This window comes from Phodopus roborovskii, unplaced genomic scaffold (assembly GCF_943737965.1).
Source record: "Phodopus roborovskii unplaced genomic scaffold, PHOROB, whole genome shotgun sequence".
Classification (NCBI taxonomy): Eukaryota; Metazoa; Chordata; class Mammalia; order Rodentia; family Cricetidae; genus Phodopus; species Phodopus roborovskii.
In genome coordinates, this window is record NW_026126434.1 from 31122660 (window position 1) to 31137536 (window position 14877).

General features: G+C 42.6%; 2 protein-coding genes across 2 annotated transcripts; one reads left to right on the plus strand and one right to left on the minus strand.

Annotated features, from left to right (window-relative positions):
- Positions 1 to 4577: 4577 nt before the first annotated feature.
- Ubd (ubiquitin D) lies at positions 4578 to 5326 on the plus strand. The gene has a single exon (XM_051187450.1). It carries the CDS (start codon positions 4774 to 4776, stop codon positions 5212 to 5214), a length of 441 nt encoding a protein of 146 aa, XP_051043407.1. The 5' UTR covers positions 4578 to 4773; the 3' UTR covers positions 5215 to 5326.
- A 1154-nt stretch (positions 5327 to 6480) lies between these two features.
- Positions 6481 to 10750, minus strand: LOC127224420 (putative olfactory receptor 2I1). Its single transcript, XM_051187465.1, is given in 4 exon segments — positions 6481 to 7429; positions 7431 to 7456; positions 7458 to 7478; positions 10745 to 10750. Coding segments are annotated over 4 exon segments (1002 nt in total).
- Between the last annotated feature and the right edge of the window lie 4127 nt (positions 10751 to 14877).

Here is a 14877-nt window from a genome sequence, read left to right on the forward strand (position 1 = left end):
CCTGGTCTACAGAGCAAGTTCCAGAATAGCCAAGCTTAGATAGTGAAGGAAAGCATTGAAAACAGAAAGCTGGTAAAGATGTAATTGAACAAGGGGGCCATGTTCCAACCCCAACAAGCAGCAGAACTTGGTAGCTTTGGCCATGTGTGGTTCTGACTTTGATGTCAAGGAGCTACTAATGAAAGACTTAAACTAACAAAGAAATGAAATGGAGCCCAAATAATTGGAATGCAGGGCAGTCTGACCCAGAAAGCTGACTAAGGCCACTGTGACTTAGTTCTTGGAATTTGCTAACCACCGCAACCTCTCTCTTACAAGGCCCTAAGATAGCCGGATACCAAGAATTTCCAGATGGGACCTAGAGAAACAGAGATAGCTGCAACTTCCGTTTGCTTAGGCAAGATTGATTAGCACACCCTGAGGCCTACTGACCTAAACAGTGAGACCATCTAAAACAATAAGGAGCATGCTAGAGCCCATGACTCTTATGACGTACTGGATGGTCAGAGGGTCATAGCCCCTCCCACAAGCATGCTGAGGGGGCCCGTTTGCGCAAACGTTTCCCATTCATTAAAGCCTCTTGTGTATTGCATCAACTGGACTAGGCATTGAATTCTTGGGAGAACCTAATGAAATGGGGAGACTCCTCATTCTGAGGGTCTTACACTAAGAAAGGTTGCTGAGGCCAGACATGTGTCAGAAGTGAACCTGAATGGAGGCATAGAGAGGCCATTCCATGAAGCTGTGAAGGTGAAGCCTGGGTTGCCTTGGATACCCCGAGATGTTAGAGATTCCAGAGCTGTGGGATACTTGCTGTGGAAAGCTGCTAACAGGGAGTGGGACCAACCCAAGAGAAAGAAGTGTGTTACAATCAATAAAGCTGAAAGGAGTTGGAGATCTGAAGAGTGTTTTGACATCAGATGTGGAGATGCAGAGCCTGGAGTTTTCCTCGCTGGTTTTTGGTTTTGCTTTGGTCCAGGATTTCTTCAATAGGCTCCTAGTATGGTCTTCTGAAAGAGCAGTGCACACTCTCAATTTCTGCACCACCCTTCCCTAAATTTATTTTTAATTTTGTTAGACAAGGTTTTACTACTGTATATTCTGGCTAGCCTGTAACTTACTATGTAAACCAGATGGCCCTGAACTCACAGAGATCTATTGTCTTTACTTCTGGAGTGATGGGATTAAAGGTGTGCTGCTACTTCTTTCATGTGCTTTGTTTCTATATTTTAAAATGGTCAATGTAATAAGAATTATTTGCAAGACTAGGGCTGGGGATGTAGTGGTAGTGTTTTTGCCTATTTATAAGAATACATGAAAGTGGATAAAAATAGCCAAGAAGCTTAAAAAAAAAAAACAATGAAATTCCTGAAATGAATCCACCTAATTCTCTCTGTAGCTTTTTCTTTTTCTGTTTTTTCATGGAGGGGTCAGACCTCTATACCATACATGTTAATTAAGAACTCTATCATTGAGTTGCACACAGCCTCTGTGTGTCTTCTAGCTTGTACCCGTATGTCCAGGGGGCAAAGAGAGTCAACATCATGTGCCAAGGCAGTGAATATTTTTACAGTTTTATGTTTTGTATATTTACATAGCTATGTGGTTCAAAATGTTATGTAGGCTGTGATAATTTAACTTTAGAATATTTTAAATCATAATATTACCTATAATAAAGTTGAGTGTACATTATTTATATCTCTTAAGGAATAAACTGCTTTAAAAACAATGTTTGGTTAATGACAATAGCTTAACTCTGAATAAGATAAGATGAAGAAATGTCAGTGTGATTTGTAGGCTCTTATTTCCTCTTTAATATCTTCAACTAACTCATAGCATTTAGATTCGGCTTAATTTCTGTTAGGTAAACATACCCTGCATTTCAGAATATTTCTCCTTTTGTTCTGCTATTGGTATTATAGTTTTCCTTGGTTTGAGATCTATAAATACTTCTTCATGTAGTCTTCTTGAACTTGTGTTCTATTCCAGGAAATCAGATGATGATAAGGGAGTGGTGGAGCAGGTGGGGAACAGGAAGAAAAAGAGAAGCAATCAGAGTCCAGATTTATTGTCTATGTTACTTGAAAAGGCATTGTTTCTCAGAATCTAAGTCCTCTCTTTCACAGTCTGGAAACCCCCAACTGCAGTGGGTGTTTTCTCTGCTCTTCCTTCCTTTGGAGGCAAGAATAATATGACTAGAAGCTAAGGATTAGAGTAGCAAAGATGTGCACTGGAATCTTGCTGACCAGCTAGTACTTGAATGACTTTAGTGGGTTGGTCTTGTTTATCCCTAAAAATACCAATACTTCACCACAATATGAAAACAGCAAATGAGATCATGTTTAATAATCTTATGCAGTATCTGAAATATAAATTCTCACTAAATATTATTTTTTGTTATTAGTTTACTAATTTATTTACACTATATATTTATTAAGCATCTTTCTGTGCCCGATAACAAGTTGTATGTACAATCATGGTCTTCAAGGGCTCACTGGGGATGATAGACAAACAGATGATCCTATTGCTACAGAAATAGGCTTCAAAAAACATTAGTAGGAAGTATGGGAGGATAACCCAGAACTTGATAGAAGGAGTAGGGGCTCCTGGAGGCAATGCTGCCTGTGTTGTGTGTGCTCTTACACATGTATGGTGTTGTGTGTAGTGTTGGAGAGAAAGGCATGTTCATTGGCTGGGGAAGGCAGAGCGCCATGTGTTTAAGAAAATGGAGGAAATGTATTGATGAAGTTGGACCTGCAGATCTGCAGTATCAGACAACAAAAATTATTCCTAATAAACCAAGAATGGAAACCTGGCAATGTGCTCTCCTGGCAGCTTTGGTTCCGGGTCCTTGCTGCCTGTGACTGTGCAAACACTGGCTCCTAGACAGTCAATGACAAGGAAGGACAGGCTCATTTCTCCTGCGTTTTATGCAGGTGGGTTACATAAATTCTTCCCAGTTATTGGGAAAAAGGTTCCTGACAACCCAATCAGCCAGCACCAATCCTATTTGTCCCTCTGGATATGTTATGAGTAGTTGGGTGTCCTTGCTTCTAGAGAGGTCTGAAGCTGTTAAAAGCAGTGGGAGAAGGCTACCAAGTATCATGAAGTATCAAGGCCATGAAAGTCAAGGTCAGTGGCTGGCCAGGGTTGGGAGCCCTTGTCATAGAAGAGCTATTCTATGTTCAGAACTAGGAGTACAGATGAATAGGCTAAGGGAATAAGTCTGTACAAAGAGTGTCCATTATTAACTCCACCTCACTGAAAGTGAAAGAAAATTCTTGAGAACAAAGGTTGTTTCTAAACTGGACAACACAGCAGTCTTGGGGATTTCCAACCTAGATACTCACATATAAGCAGACTCGAGGACTCTTTTCTCACTCAGCTTCTCGTTACAGACATGGCCTCCTGCACCTGTGTAAGTTGGGGTCTGAGGGGAAAGTATTTCCATGCATTGGGAATACAGTTCCACAATTCAGGAAGGTACAGTGCCTGGATGGTGAGGGGCTTGGGTAGGCATTATTTAAGAGACAAGACAGACACTGATAACTGTACAACAGGAAGAAAGTACTCTGGAGAAAGGTTGGTCATTTGGCTTACAACACTTTTAAGGTATTTTATTTGTGTATTTATTGTATGTGTGCATTAATATGCAGGATCAGGGTCAGAAGATAATTTTCTGGAGTCAGTTCTGTCCCTCCACCACCTAGGTCACAGGGATAAACTCAGGTGGTGAGGCTTGGTGGCAAGAACTTTTACCAGATAAGCCATTTTGCTAACCAAACTTGGGAGAAATGGCAGGGCATTTGTGCTTCAACAAGGATGGCAAGATGTGAAATTAGAGAAATAATTTTCAGAGTTCTCAACCTTAAGCTTTTCTCTCTTTTTGAAGGAAAATTTCACAAATCTCATTTAAGTTATTAGTGATCTAACACATTACCTTAAACGAGACTATGTCCTCATGAAGAGAACCTGCAATCAGGACAGTGCCCAACATAGGATGAAACTTCCACTGAAGGACCATCTGAAACATCTAGGTTGGGAAGATGTTTTTGAACGAAGTATGGGAAGGTTTTCCTAGGGCTTGCAGACCTGATTCTCCCCCATCTTCTAGAATTCTGTAGTAAATGAAATTAAACTTAGATATAGTTCCTATCTTCAGGATTGAAATCCTGGTTTAATTCAATGAGGATATTATGCTTTATAACAATAGTTATAAAAATACAAAAATATATAAACATTAAACACAGAATCGCCACAACCTGAGCATTAACATAAATTAATGGGGCATTAATAAGAAAGTAACAGTGTGGAGATTATGGCCTTAATAAGGGTTAATTCTGAATTGGCCAAAGAGGATGAAGCATGACTGAGAGTATCCTATGAGGCTGCCACATCTTGGAACTCTGCTTTGGAGTTGTGTAAGAATCTGTGCACATCTTTTGAAGCCCTGTATTGTCTTTACTTTTGATATCTGGCTTAGGAGAGGCAAATTAATAAGGTAGGAAGTGGATAGTAACATTGGAGATAATATATATATATATATCACATATATATGTGTATAAACAAAACTAATGTTTTAATTTGTGTCATAATATGGCAATTAAACAAAAGTTTTGAGAGAGGGAGAGATGCAGATTGTTGGGTAGGAGCTGGAGGGCCAAGCAGACAGAATAATGAAGGTGAGTGGTAGGGTGTAAAGGGTGGCAGGCATTCTAGGTGACTGTCTTGTCTTTCTTTGCTTAGATTGTCCTTTCTGAGCATTGGCCATTAATGACCTTTGATGCTACTAAGAGTGACAAAGTGAAGAAGATAAACGAATATATCAGATCCAAAACCAAGGTTTCTGTGCAGGACCAGGCCCTTCTGCTAGGCCCGGAGATCCTCAAGCCCCAGAGAACACTGTCATCTTATGGCATTGACAAGGAAACAACCATCCACCTCACCCTGAAGGTGGTGAAGCCCAGTGATGAAGAGTTGCCCTTGTTTCTGGTGGAGGCAACCTCCGTAGGGCAAAGGCACCTCCTCCAAGTTCGAAGATCCAGCTCAGTGGCCCAGGTGAAAGAGATGATTGAGAGTTTGACCAGTGTCACCCCCAAGACTCAGATTGTGACTTGCAATGGAAAGAGGCTGGAAGATGGAAAGATCATGGCTGACTACAACATCAGGAGGGGAAGTTTGCTCTTTCTGACAGGGTACTGCATTGGGGGATGACTATGTGGATGGGATAAGAGGATCAAAGCCCACTGCTTTTAGCTCTTACCAATTACATCCTTTGATGATTTCCAAAGATTGGAGATGAATGGGGTGGATTAAAAATATTTGTCAAGTCTGTGATTACTCGTTTCTGACGTAGTTCATTATGAGGCAGGATTGTTACTGAGAGCAGAATTAACTGAAATGTTAGTCAGGTGTGGTGGTACACACTTAATTTCAGGACTAGGGAGTTAGGGTCAGGTGGATCAATGAAAAATTATTGAACCATACTGAGTTCTACTTATACAGAAGTAATGTGTTATGCTTTTTTTTTTTTTTACCCTAACAGGCTCACAGTCTAATAAATGATTTAGAATTTCATTCACTAATCATCCCCTCTTCTTAGTTAAAGATATTTGGTATGAAATAAAATCTAGTACCTTCTCCATTTGCTGGGTCTATCACTTAACAACATGTTCATCTCTGGGTGAGGGAGAGAAGGGGTTAACTTCAGGTTCTTCTTCACCATCAGATACCTTCCTCCATCTTCCTTCTATTTGCTCCTCTGTCTCACTCCTGGTCACATGCAGGCTTTTCTCACAGTCTGACCATGACTGCCTTCATCTTCACCAAGTCTAGTCCTTTCTCTTCTTTAAAATTAGTTTAAGACCATATCCTGCAGATAGCATTCCCAGATTAATCAGGCCTGGCACAACTTCCTATACTTGCAGATTTTCCTCAAAGTCTTATGTATCGAATGTTCTGTGGTAGACACTGGTCATCTGGCTAGTGCTGTATTAGCTGGGTTGTCTTCCCAAGAAGACAGAAACCCAAGAAACCACATTCTGTTTTTAGAAGCAGGGCACGGGGACTCCTTGGCAACTTGATAGACTCCACCTGATGGCTGAGGCCACAGAATTTTTCACTGTCTTTTGTAAGCCCGGGGAAAACTAAAGGTCAGCACCAGGGTGCTCATCATCTTATCTCCATGTGGATTCTTCAGGGGTGGTTACCAAGTCTCCTGAGGATGAGGATGTCCCTCTCCTTCATCATGCTTCTCTTCTATAGAAAGTCTTAAGAGCCATTTACCCCATCACTATATTTGTATGTTTATTTATTTCAGGGATTTTCCCTTAAGAATCCAAACCCTATCCAGTAAGAGAAAGGGATCTATCTCCCTTTTACCAACCCTGGACTCCTCGAGGACAAAACTTGAATATTCTCATGTAAATACAAACAATATGGTCATCCTAGTTCTCAGACACTGAGCCCTTCTGAGTCCTCTCACTGTCCGACCTGCAGCCTCCCCAGACTCTGCAAGAACCTCAGGGCTGCCCCCTTCACCTCCTTATTCCGCAGTGTGTAGATGAGGGGATTGAGCGCGGGTGTGACCACAGTATAGAAGAGCGAGACGAACTTGCCACGGCCCTGGTTGTAACTATGTGTGGGTTGCAGGTAGGTGTAGGTGGCGGAGCCATAGAATAGGCAGACAGCAGTCAAGTGAGAGCCACAGGTGCTCGCCGCTTTTCGACGGCCTGCGCGGGAGTGCATACCCCAGACCGCGCGGCCCACTGCGGTGTAGGAGGCTAGGATTACCGCAGAAGGCACCAACAGGATGACCACCCGCGCGGCGAACATCTGGCGCTCGGTGGCGCTGCGGCCACCGCGGCAGGCTAGCTGTAGCAGCGCGGGCAGTTCACAAATGAAGTGGTCCAGACGGCGGGCCGCGCACAGCGGACGCGCGGCCAGCAAGGCGGTCTGCGCAGCTGAATTGGCCAGACCACCAAGCCAGGAGGCGCTGGCCAGAGCGCGGCACAAGCGTGGTGAGGCAAGAGCGGCGTAGCGCAGAGGGCGACATACCGCAGCGGCGCGATCTAGCGCCATAACCGCCAGCAGCACGCACTCTGCGGAGCCCAGGGCCAGAGATGCGCACAGCTGCGCCATGCACCCGCCCCGAGGTACCTGCAGCACCGGGCCGCACAGGCTGGCCAGCAGCGGCGGTACCACACTGGTGGTGAAGCCAACATCCACCAAGGCCAAGTGACAGAGGAAGTAGTACATGGGTGTGTGTAGGCGAGGGTCGCGAATGGCCAGCATCACCAACGCCGCGTTGCCGGTCAGCGTTAGTAGGTAGCAAAGAAGGACCAGCGCGAAGAGGACCGGTTGCAGTAAGGGCCAGTCGGTGAAACCCAGCAACAGGAAGCGCTCTGCTGAACTGTGGTTAGCCTAAGAGGAAACTCCAAGAAGGTTCGGAAGGATAAGACAAAGAAGTTTAATGCTAGCTAGTGGGCTTAGTACAGGCAGAGGCCAGCCTGGTCTACGTAGTGAGTTCCAGGTCAGCTGGTCTACACAGAGAGTTTCAGGTCAGTCATAGCTACACATTGAGACCCTGTCTTATCTCTATCTGTGAAAAAACAAGAATCCCCACAGTGGGATAAACTGAGCAAGAGTGGAAAGCCAATGCCCAAATTTTAGTTTCATCACATAGCCACATGCCAAGCTCCTTCAAGGGAAACAATGCCTATATTCAACAGAGGGCCAGTTGAGTATTTAGAAAATCAGGTTGTCATAAGTCCATCGCTAATCAGGTCCTCCTCCCTGGCTCTGGCTGCACTTCCAGGAATTAAAGAAATTCAGTGTATCTACCAAGAGCAGCTAGGAGACTAGATGGAGCAGCATTGCCATTTGTTGTTGTTGTTTATGAACAGTTGAAGTTGAAGCTAGGAGAGCCCTGAGTAGACAAGCCAGTCAAGCTTCACAGGTGGCCTTAACTCAGCTCCATGTGCAAACCAGAGTGGAAGTACTTCTTGTAAATGTTTGTATTATATAAAAACAGAATGTAATCTCAATCACTTAGGAGCAGCTGACAAAGATATGTAGCTAAAGACTTTTCACTTGAATAAACCAAATATGACCATTTGGTAACCATCAAATATTTTCTTTTTCTTATCCTCCTCCCCTCCCTTTCTTCGTTCTTCCCTGCCTCCTTTTGTCCTCCCCCCTGTTTTTTTTTTTTGTCCCTGACTGCCTCTGTTTCCTTTCTTCTTTCCCTGCCCACTCCCCCCATCCCTCCCATCCTTTCAACAGGGTCTCATGAAAGTTGGCTTTCAGTTCTATTTGTAGCAGAGGATTATCTAGAACTCCTGACTGTCTGTGTCTACCTCCAGAATGCTGGGGTTATAAGCATGTGCCACCATGTCCAGCCTCCAAGTAAATGTTTCTTTGTTTTACCTCTATGTTCATCCTACAAAAATGTTCCCTTTGTTTTCCCATTGTGGTTCACTAAACCATTTCCACCTGACTCAGGAGCAACTGTTTGCTCAAATAATAAACTCTTTAAAAGTTTGTTGTGCTTCAGTTTTCTTCCCTTTGAACTGAGGATTCAATCAGGGGCCTTGTGAACATTAAGCATATGCTCACTACTGAGCTATAATCTGACTCCAAGAATCCATTTTTTTTAAAAAAAAATCCATTATATTGTTGTCTAATCTGTGGAGGTGATTTGTAGAGCATAGGGTTTCCTGCTGTAAGTGTAGTACTCAGGGTCACCATAGACTAGCTTGGACAAGATAATTTCCTGTCAGTGTAAATGAGAAGACCTTAGTTCTAGCAAGCACAGACAACTTTAGTTGGCTATTTGGGTTATAGAATTCACTTTATGTCATCTTGCCTCAATTTTGTCATGTGTAAGTGGGGGAGGTTGAAGTGAATGATTTCTTGGGTCTATCCTGGGCTTTCCTATCAATCATTTCTCAAACAAATTGAATAGAAATGAAAGAGACAAGAGCCTCATTTTCTGAAAAGATGTGGATTCCTTCCAGACTAATGTGGTTTGATCAAGCTAGACCACCTGAAACAGAGTACCAGGTGATCCTACATTCAAAACAGCTGGACAAAGCAGCCTTACAGACTACAGCCAGGATTTCTGAATCTTCTTCGAATCCCCCATGACAGTGCCCCTTACCAGCAGGAAGTAGTTTGGAAAGAACGACGCCCAAATTCCCAAATATTGTCTATAAATGTTTGTTTTCATTTAAATGGACTTAGTTTATATATATATATATATATATATATATATATATATATATATATATAAGAACCTCATTTTCATGGCCTAGGTACTGATGCTGAATCCAATACCTGGTGGCATGGAAACCATCATGGCTGATAGAATGGATAAAATTTACACAGAAATTTTTCTATGCATGTTCCCTGACAGATATTATCATAGACACAACTTATAATCACACTGTTTTTAATATAAAAAAGAAAGCCAGAATCCTCTTGGCTGGCAAGATGGCACACCAGGTAGAGGCACTTGGTGGCTGATGGCCTGAGTTTCATCCTGGAGACACAAATAGTGGGAGAGAACTGACTTCTTTAAGCTGCCTCTGGCCTTCACCTGTACGATGTGGCTTGCATCCCACATCCCCAGTTGATCCTGATGCATCATCTATCAATCACAGGTTTTTTAAATACTTTTTTCCTAGGAAGTAATCCCTCACCAATAAAACAGTTTACTTATCTTTGCCAGGCAGGATAAGTTTTCATGTGACTAAGAACAAGGTTCAAGACCCAGACTCCTAAGGTTTGAGTTTTGACTCTGCTGCTTCCTAGATGATAACTGTGTACCCCTGGAAACATAAGTGTGTAACAGGAGTTAAATACACAGTGCCTTAAACAGTGTCTGACACACAGTAGGTGAGTGGTAATTGTTGTCACCCCAGTCTTTTACCAGCATACAAACTTTTGTTTCATTGTTTGATATTTTTTGGTGTTGGGCCTCATGCATGTTGAATATGTATCCCTGGACTAAGCTGGCCTCTAACTCACAATTGTCCTGCTTCCGCCTCCTGAGTGCTGAGATTACACTCGTGTGTTGCTGGATCACCCCTGCTCCGGGAAACTGATGTAAAACTCCATTTCCTCTCATATGTTAACTTTAATATTTCCTTGATTAGAAATTAGGCAATAGTCTTATTTTACAGAGCAGAGTAGGGAGGGGATCAAAATTAAATGTGTCCACACTGGAAATGATTTGTAAGATTTTGATTCAACCTGACTAACTCCAAGGGCTTCAGCTTTACAGGCTATATTATGCCAGACCATGTAAGATAAAAGGACATAAAAAGCTTGATCTTTATTTCTAGACAACTTTACAGCATTGGGGCTGAACTGAACATGGATAAAATATAAGAAATAGCATTTAAGTTTGTGAGGTAATGGTGACTAGAGGTGTTGAATTACAAAAGGTCAAATTCTTCAGTATTGTGATTTCATAACCATGTACCAGCACAGCTAGGCAAGTCCTAAAATATTTACTTTCAGGCATGCCACCATGTAAAAACAGGTGCACACTAATAGAATTTCACATACAATATTTATGTTGTGCACAAATCCCCAAGAACACAATTCTAACACACACACACATTGATAATTTTTCAGAAGGCAGATCTGTTGTGAATAGTATAATGTATCTTTAAACCTTGACTTTTTAGAATGTGACTCTGTGAAACCACTTATTCTTAGAGTAACGTAACAAACTTACCTTCATGTCTAACATCTGACCCTGTTTTTAGACCTGGAATTTATGCTGGTGTCTTGCTTTTATGCTCTGGATTCCCTGGGTTTGAAATGATAGAGGGAAAGATTAATAAAAGAGCCAATTGTGGTGGTGCATGCTGGTAGGACTTGCTGAAGGAGGCAGAGGCAGGAGGATCACAAGGCCAGCCTGGGCTACACATCTGACGGGTGTTAGTGGCGAACACTCAGAGGCAGAGGCAGGCAGATCTCTGTGAGTTTAAGGCCAGCCTGGTCTACAGAGCGAGTTCTAGGACAGGCCCCAAAACATGACAGAGAAACCCTGTCCCGAAAAACAGAAAAAAAAATAATAAAGAAAAAAATAAAAAGGAAAAAAGAAAAGATTAACAAAAGATCCAAATATTTGATGTATCAGTGGCTGGAATGAGTACCTGAGATTAGAGCTGGTTGCCTCAGAATGAAGACAAGGGGTGGGTGCCATCCTGTTCAGCAGAGGAATGAACTGATGGTTTGGAAAAAAAGATGCCTAAGTTTGTGGAACTGGGGTTTAGAGGCAGGAGTGGCAGGCTGTTGCTGGAGAGTACTGTAACGGGCACAAACAGGTCAAACACTTATGGTAGCCAATTAACCTTAGCTGGCGATTGCACCAAAAATATTCCTTTAAGATCTAAGGGGAGAGAGAAAAATGAAGGGTACTGAACTTTCTCTCACTAGTGAAGAAACAAGCACTTACTTTCCCTGCTCCTTAAAAGAGGGGATTCAGCGCTGGGGAATCTGTGTCCCACTCCATAATTAGCACTTTCCATGGAGGTGTTCAGAGAGACATTCCCCAAGGTGATGTAGGGGAAATCCTGGAGAGACTATCCCTTCAGGGTACTGTGTCTCTGGCATGCTGTGGAGGCTCGAGGCAGCATAATTTCCTCTTCCTGTTATTTCTACTTATTCATTGATTGACCTGCTAACCCACAGCAAGTCTGTCATGTCTATAAAGCAGCTGTAATCTAGGGGGACACTACAGATTTAATTAATTTTTTTTAGTTTGAAAAAAGGAACAGCGTTTTAATATATAGCCCGGGCTGCTGAGTGCTGGGATTACTGGTGTTGTTCCTCATATCAATCTCATCCTCAACTGGACATTAGCTTTTATTGCTGGCTACCACTCGTGTTTGCTGTTAACCTCTCCATCCCTTCAGCTCTTCTTTATTCTTGAATATATTGTGTTTGGTTCACTCTTTACTCTTGCTATACATCTTAGTGAGTAATTGTCCACAAAAAACTTGTCTCCATCCCCTTCCACTTCTTCAGTGATCTGGAAATTTGAATCCTGCCCCCAGTGACACACCTTCAACAAGGCCACACTTCCTACCCCTTCCGAAGTAGTTTCACCAAGTGGAGACTAAATATCCAAACATCTGAGCATATGGGGGCCGTTCTCATCTAAACCACCGCAGTTATCATTCCTGAAAGTAACAAACATGGGTCAGGATTGTGGTCAGGCTATGACTTCTGTCACTTGGAGCCTACTGTGTGTTAGGACTAGAATCTGAGGTTGGTCTATCTGTCTTGAAAGAACTTACCCATATAAGGAAGGAATTATAATGTAAAAAACACATGTAGATGATATGTTCCACATTTGACCTCTGATTGGCAGGAAAAAGTGGAAATGGACAGATGATAAAATAGGCATATTGTGCAGTCATGCTAACATTTTTGGCTGTCAGGCCTTGAGGAAAGAGAACAAATTAGATCTGTGGTTTAAAAAAAAAAAACCCTTGCCTGGGATCAAAAACCTTGGGACTTGTGGAAGAGACAGTAAGATGAGAGAAGGCAAGTAAAAGTGACAGGAAACATATCTGCAGTCTAATCATTAGTGCAGAGGATGTTGAAATTCTATGGTTCAGAATGCAAACAGGGCCTTAATGATGACTCAGCGAAAGGAACTTGTTTTCTGTCATTTACCAAACCTTCGGCTTTCAGTTAAGAAGCCTGGATGTTGTAGACACTAGTGATACAGGCATGGAGCTTTCATTGTATTTGTACTTTGTGTGATGACGTTTGGTTAGATAGTGGCCCGGCATGTTAAGATGCTGCAGCTTTATGAGAGACTAGATTTCCTTCCTCTAAGGCTCGGGGACAATGCAGAGACAGAAAGAATCTAAGAGCCAGAGACCGGGAGGGAATGCTGTGAAATTCTCTTTTTCTGGATATCACATGGCTGCTGCACTCAGAAAACCACAGCAATGGTAGTTCCTTGAATAAGACCTGCAGGAGATCCCACCCTGCCCTGAGGAGTTATAGGCCTCTAACGGTTGATAAAGGAGGGGAGTCACATTCTATAATGCTGTAGCCACTGGTAAGTTATCCTTGTTCAAGCCCCTACCTGTGTTCATGCAAGTAACCTTAATTAAATGTGATAAACTATGCACACATGAAAAAGACATGACAGCGAAAGAGATAGCTCTTCCAGAGGACTTGGATTTGATTCCTAGTACCAAAATGGTGGTGGTTCATGACTGTAACTCCAGTCTGATACCTTTTTTTGGCCTCTCCCAGCATCAGGCAAGCATGTGATACACAGACATGTAAGCAGACAAAATGCTCATATACATTAAATAAGTAAATAAATAAAAAAGACCTGAAAAAAGAAGAAAATTATTTGGTCTGAGGGGGTTTAAGAGGGGATAATGGAAGGAAATGAATTCAAAGTACATTATATATATATATAAGAAACTGAAAGAAAATAAGAGACAAGATTTAGCAATATTGGAGTGATCTAGTCACACTTCCCTGCAGCTCCAGGCCCCCTTCTCTCTATCATTCTGCTTCAGCAATGGCAACACCTGCTTTATGAGCCCCAAGTAGTACTGAGTTATAGCCCTGGTCCTTATATTCTCTGCCTCCCTGACTTCTGGAGTAAAGCAACCCAAGTAATATATGAGTTGTAGCAAAGTCATATATTACCTTAGGTCACCCACCCTCTCTAGAAACCTATAGGCTAACCTATAGGGAAGAACTCTCTTTGGTTGGGATTCAGAACAAACCCCGATTGCAGTGGCCAGCATTATTAAACTGTCTTTTTACCTGAAATAAATCTCGCTCCTATGTATACCAATCTGGAACAGAATGTTTTGCTCTTTTTAAAACATCTGGGTGATCAGAGAATTAAAACAAAACCAGAAGCATTTCTTCTCTTCTGTGGGACCTAGGCAGACAAGAAATAGGAAAGAGTAACGATGGGAGAGGGTTGTAAGGGCCACCACGCCTTCTTCATCAGAGCTTATTGAGTTTCAGTGGAGAGAGGCTCAGATGGCGATAAGGCCGGAGTGAACTGTCAATCCTTCAGCTTTTCACCTGGAGTCAGCCTTCCCGGGAATGCAGTTCTTCCCATGGTCCCATGAACTCCTATGTTTGTTCCCTGGATGCAGTGACTTGCTTAGCCACGGGTAGGAGGAAGAGCCGTTGTTAAACGTGTGGTTGGTGGAGAGGGCCTTTTCTCTTAGATGACTTGTTTGTGTCAAACTTATTTGTACCAGCAAAAACTTTTACCTGAATTTTCAAGAGTCCAACAATTTCGGAGCAGAGTCCCCTCCATTGTAAATACCATCACAGCATGCATCACCGCCGGATGTCAGTATAGTAGATGCGTGCTGCCACCATGTGGCTATATACTGCAACGACACCTTTTGCAGTTCTTAGGTCCTGAAGCACAGCAATACTCTCTGGAGTTCTTGAAGCTGAGAGCAGTAACTGTCAGAGTTTTATCTGAACTGTACCTATAGAATTCTTGATTAATCTGATAATTTGCATGTGTAAGTTCTCTGGTGCTGGTGTTGCTGTTCTTCTTACAGTCAACAGTATTGATTCAACTATTATAGGCTCCCACTTTGCTCCTCGTAAAAGGAGCACGTGCAAACTGTTGAAGAGATGACCTGTCTCACTGCAGGGCAATTATTCAAGCTGTCCATCCCTGTTGTAGGTCATTAAGAAAGCTCAAAAAGGCCGTGGGAAATAATTAAGGTACATGAGGCCTCTCCACCACAGTTATCCTGTTCACTGGGTACAATGGGGGCATGGACAGAGTAGGACATGGTTCAGTTCTAACTTTGTAAAAACCATTTCTGCTTTCATTTTCTTGGAGGA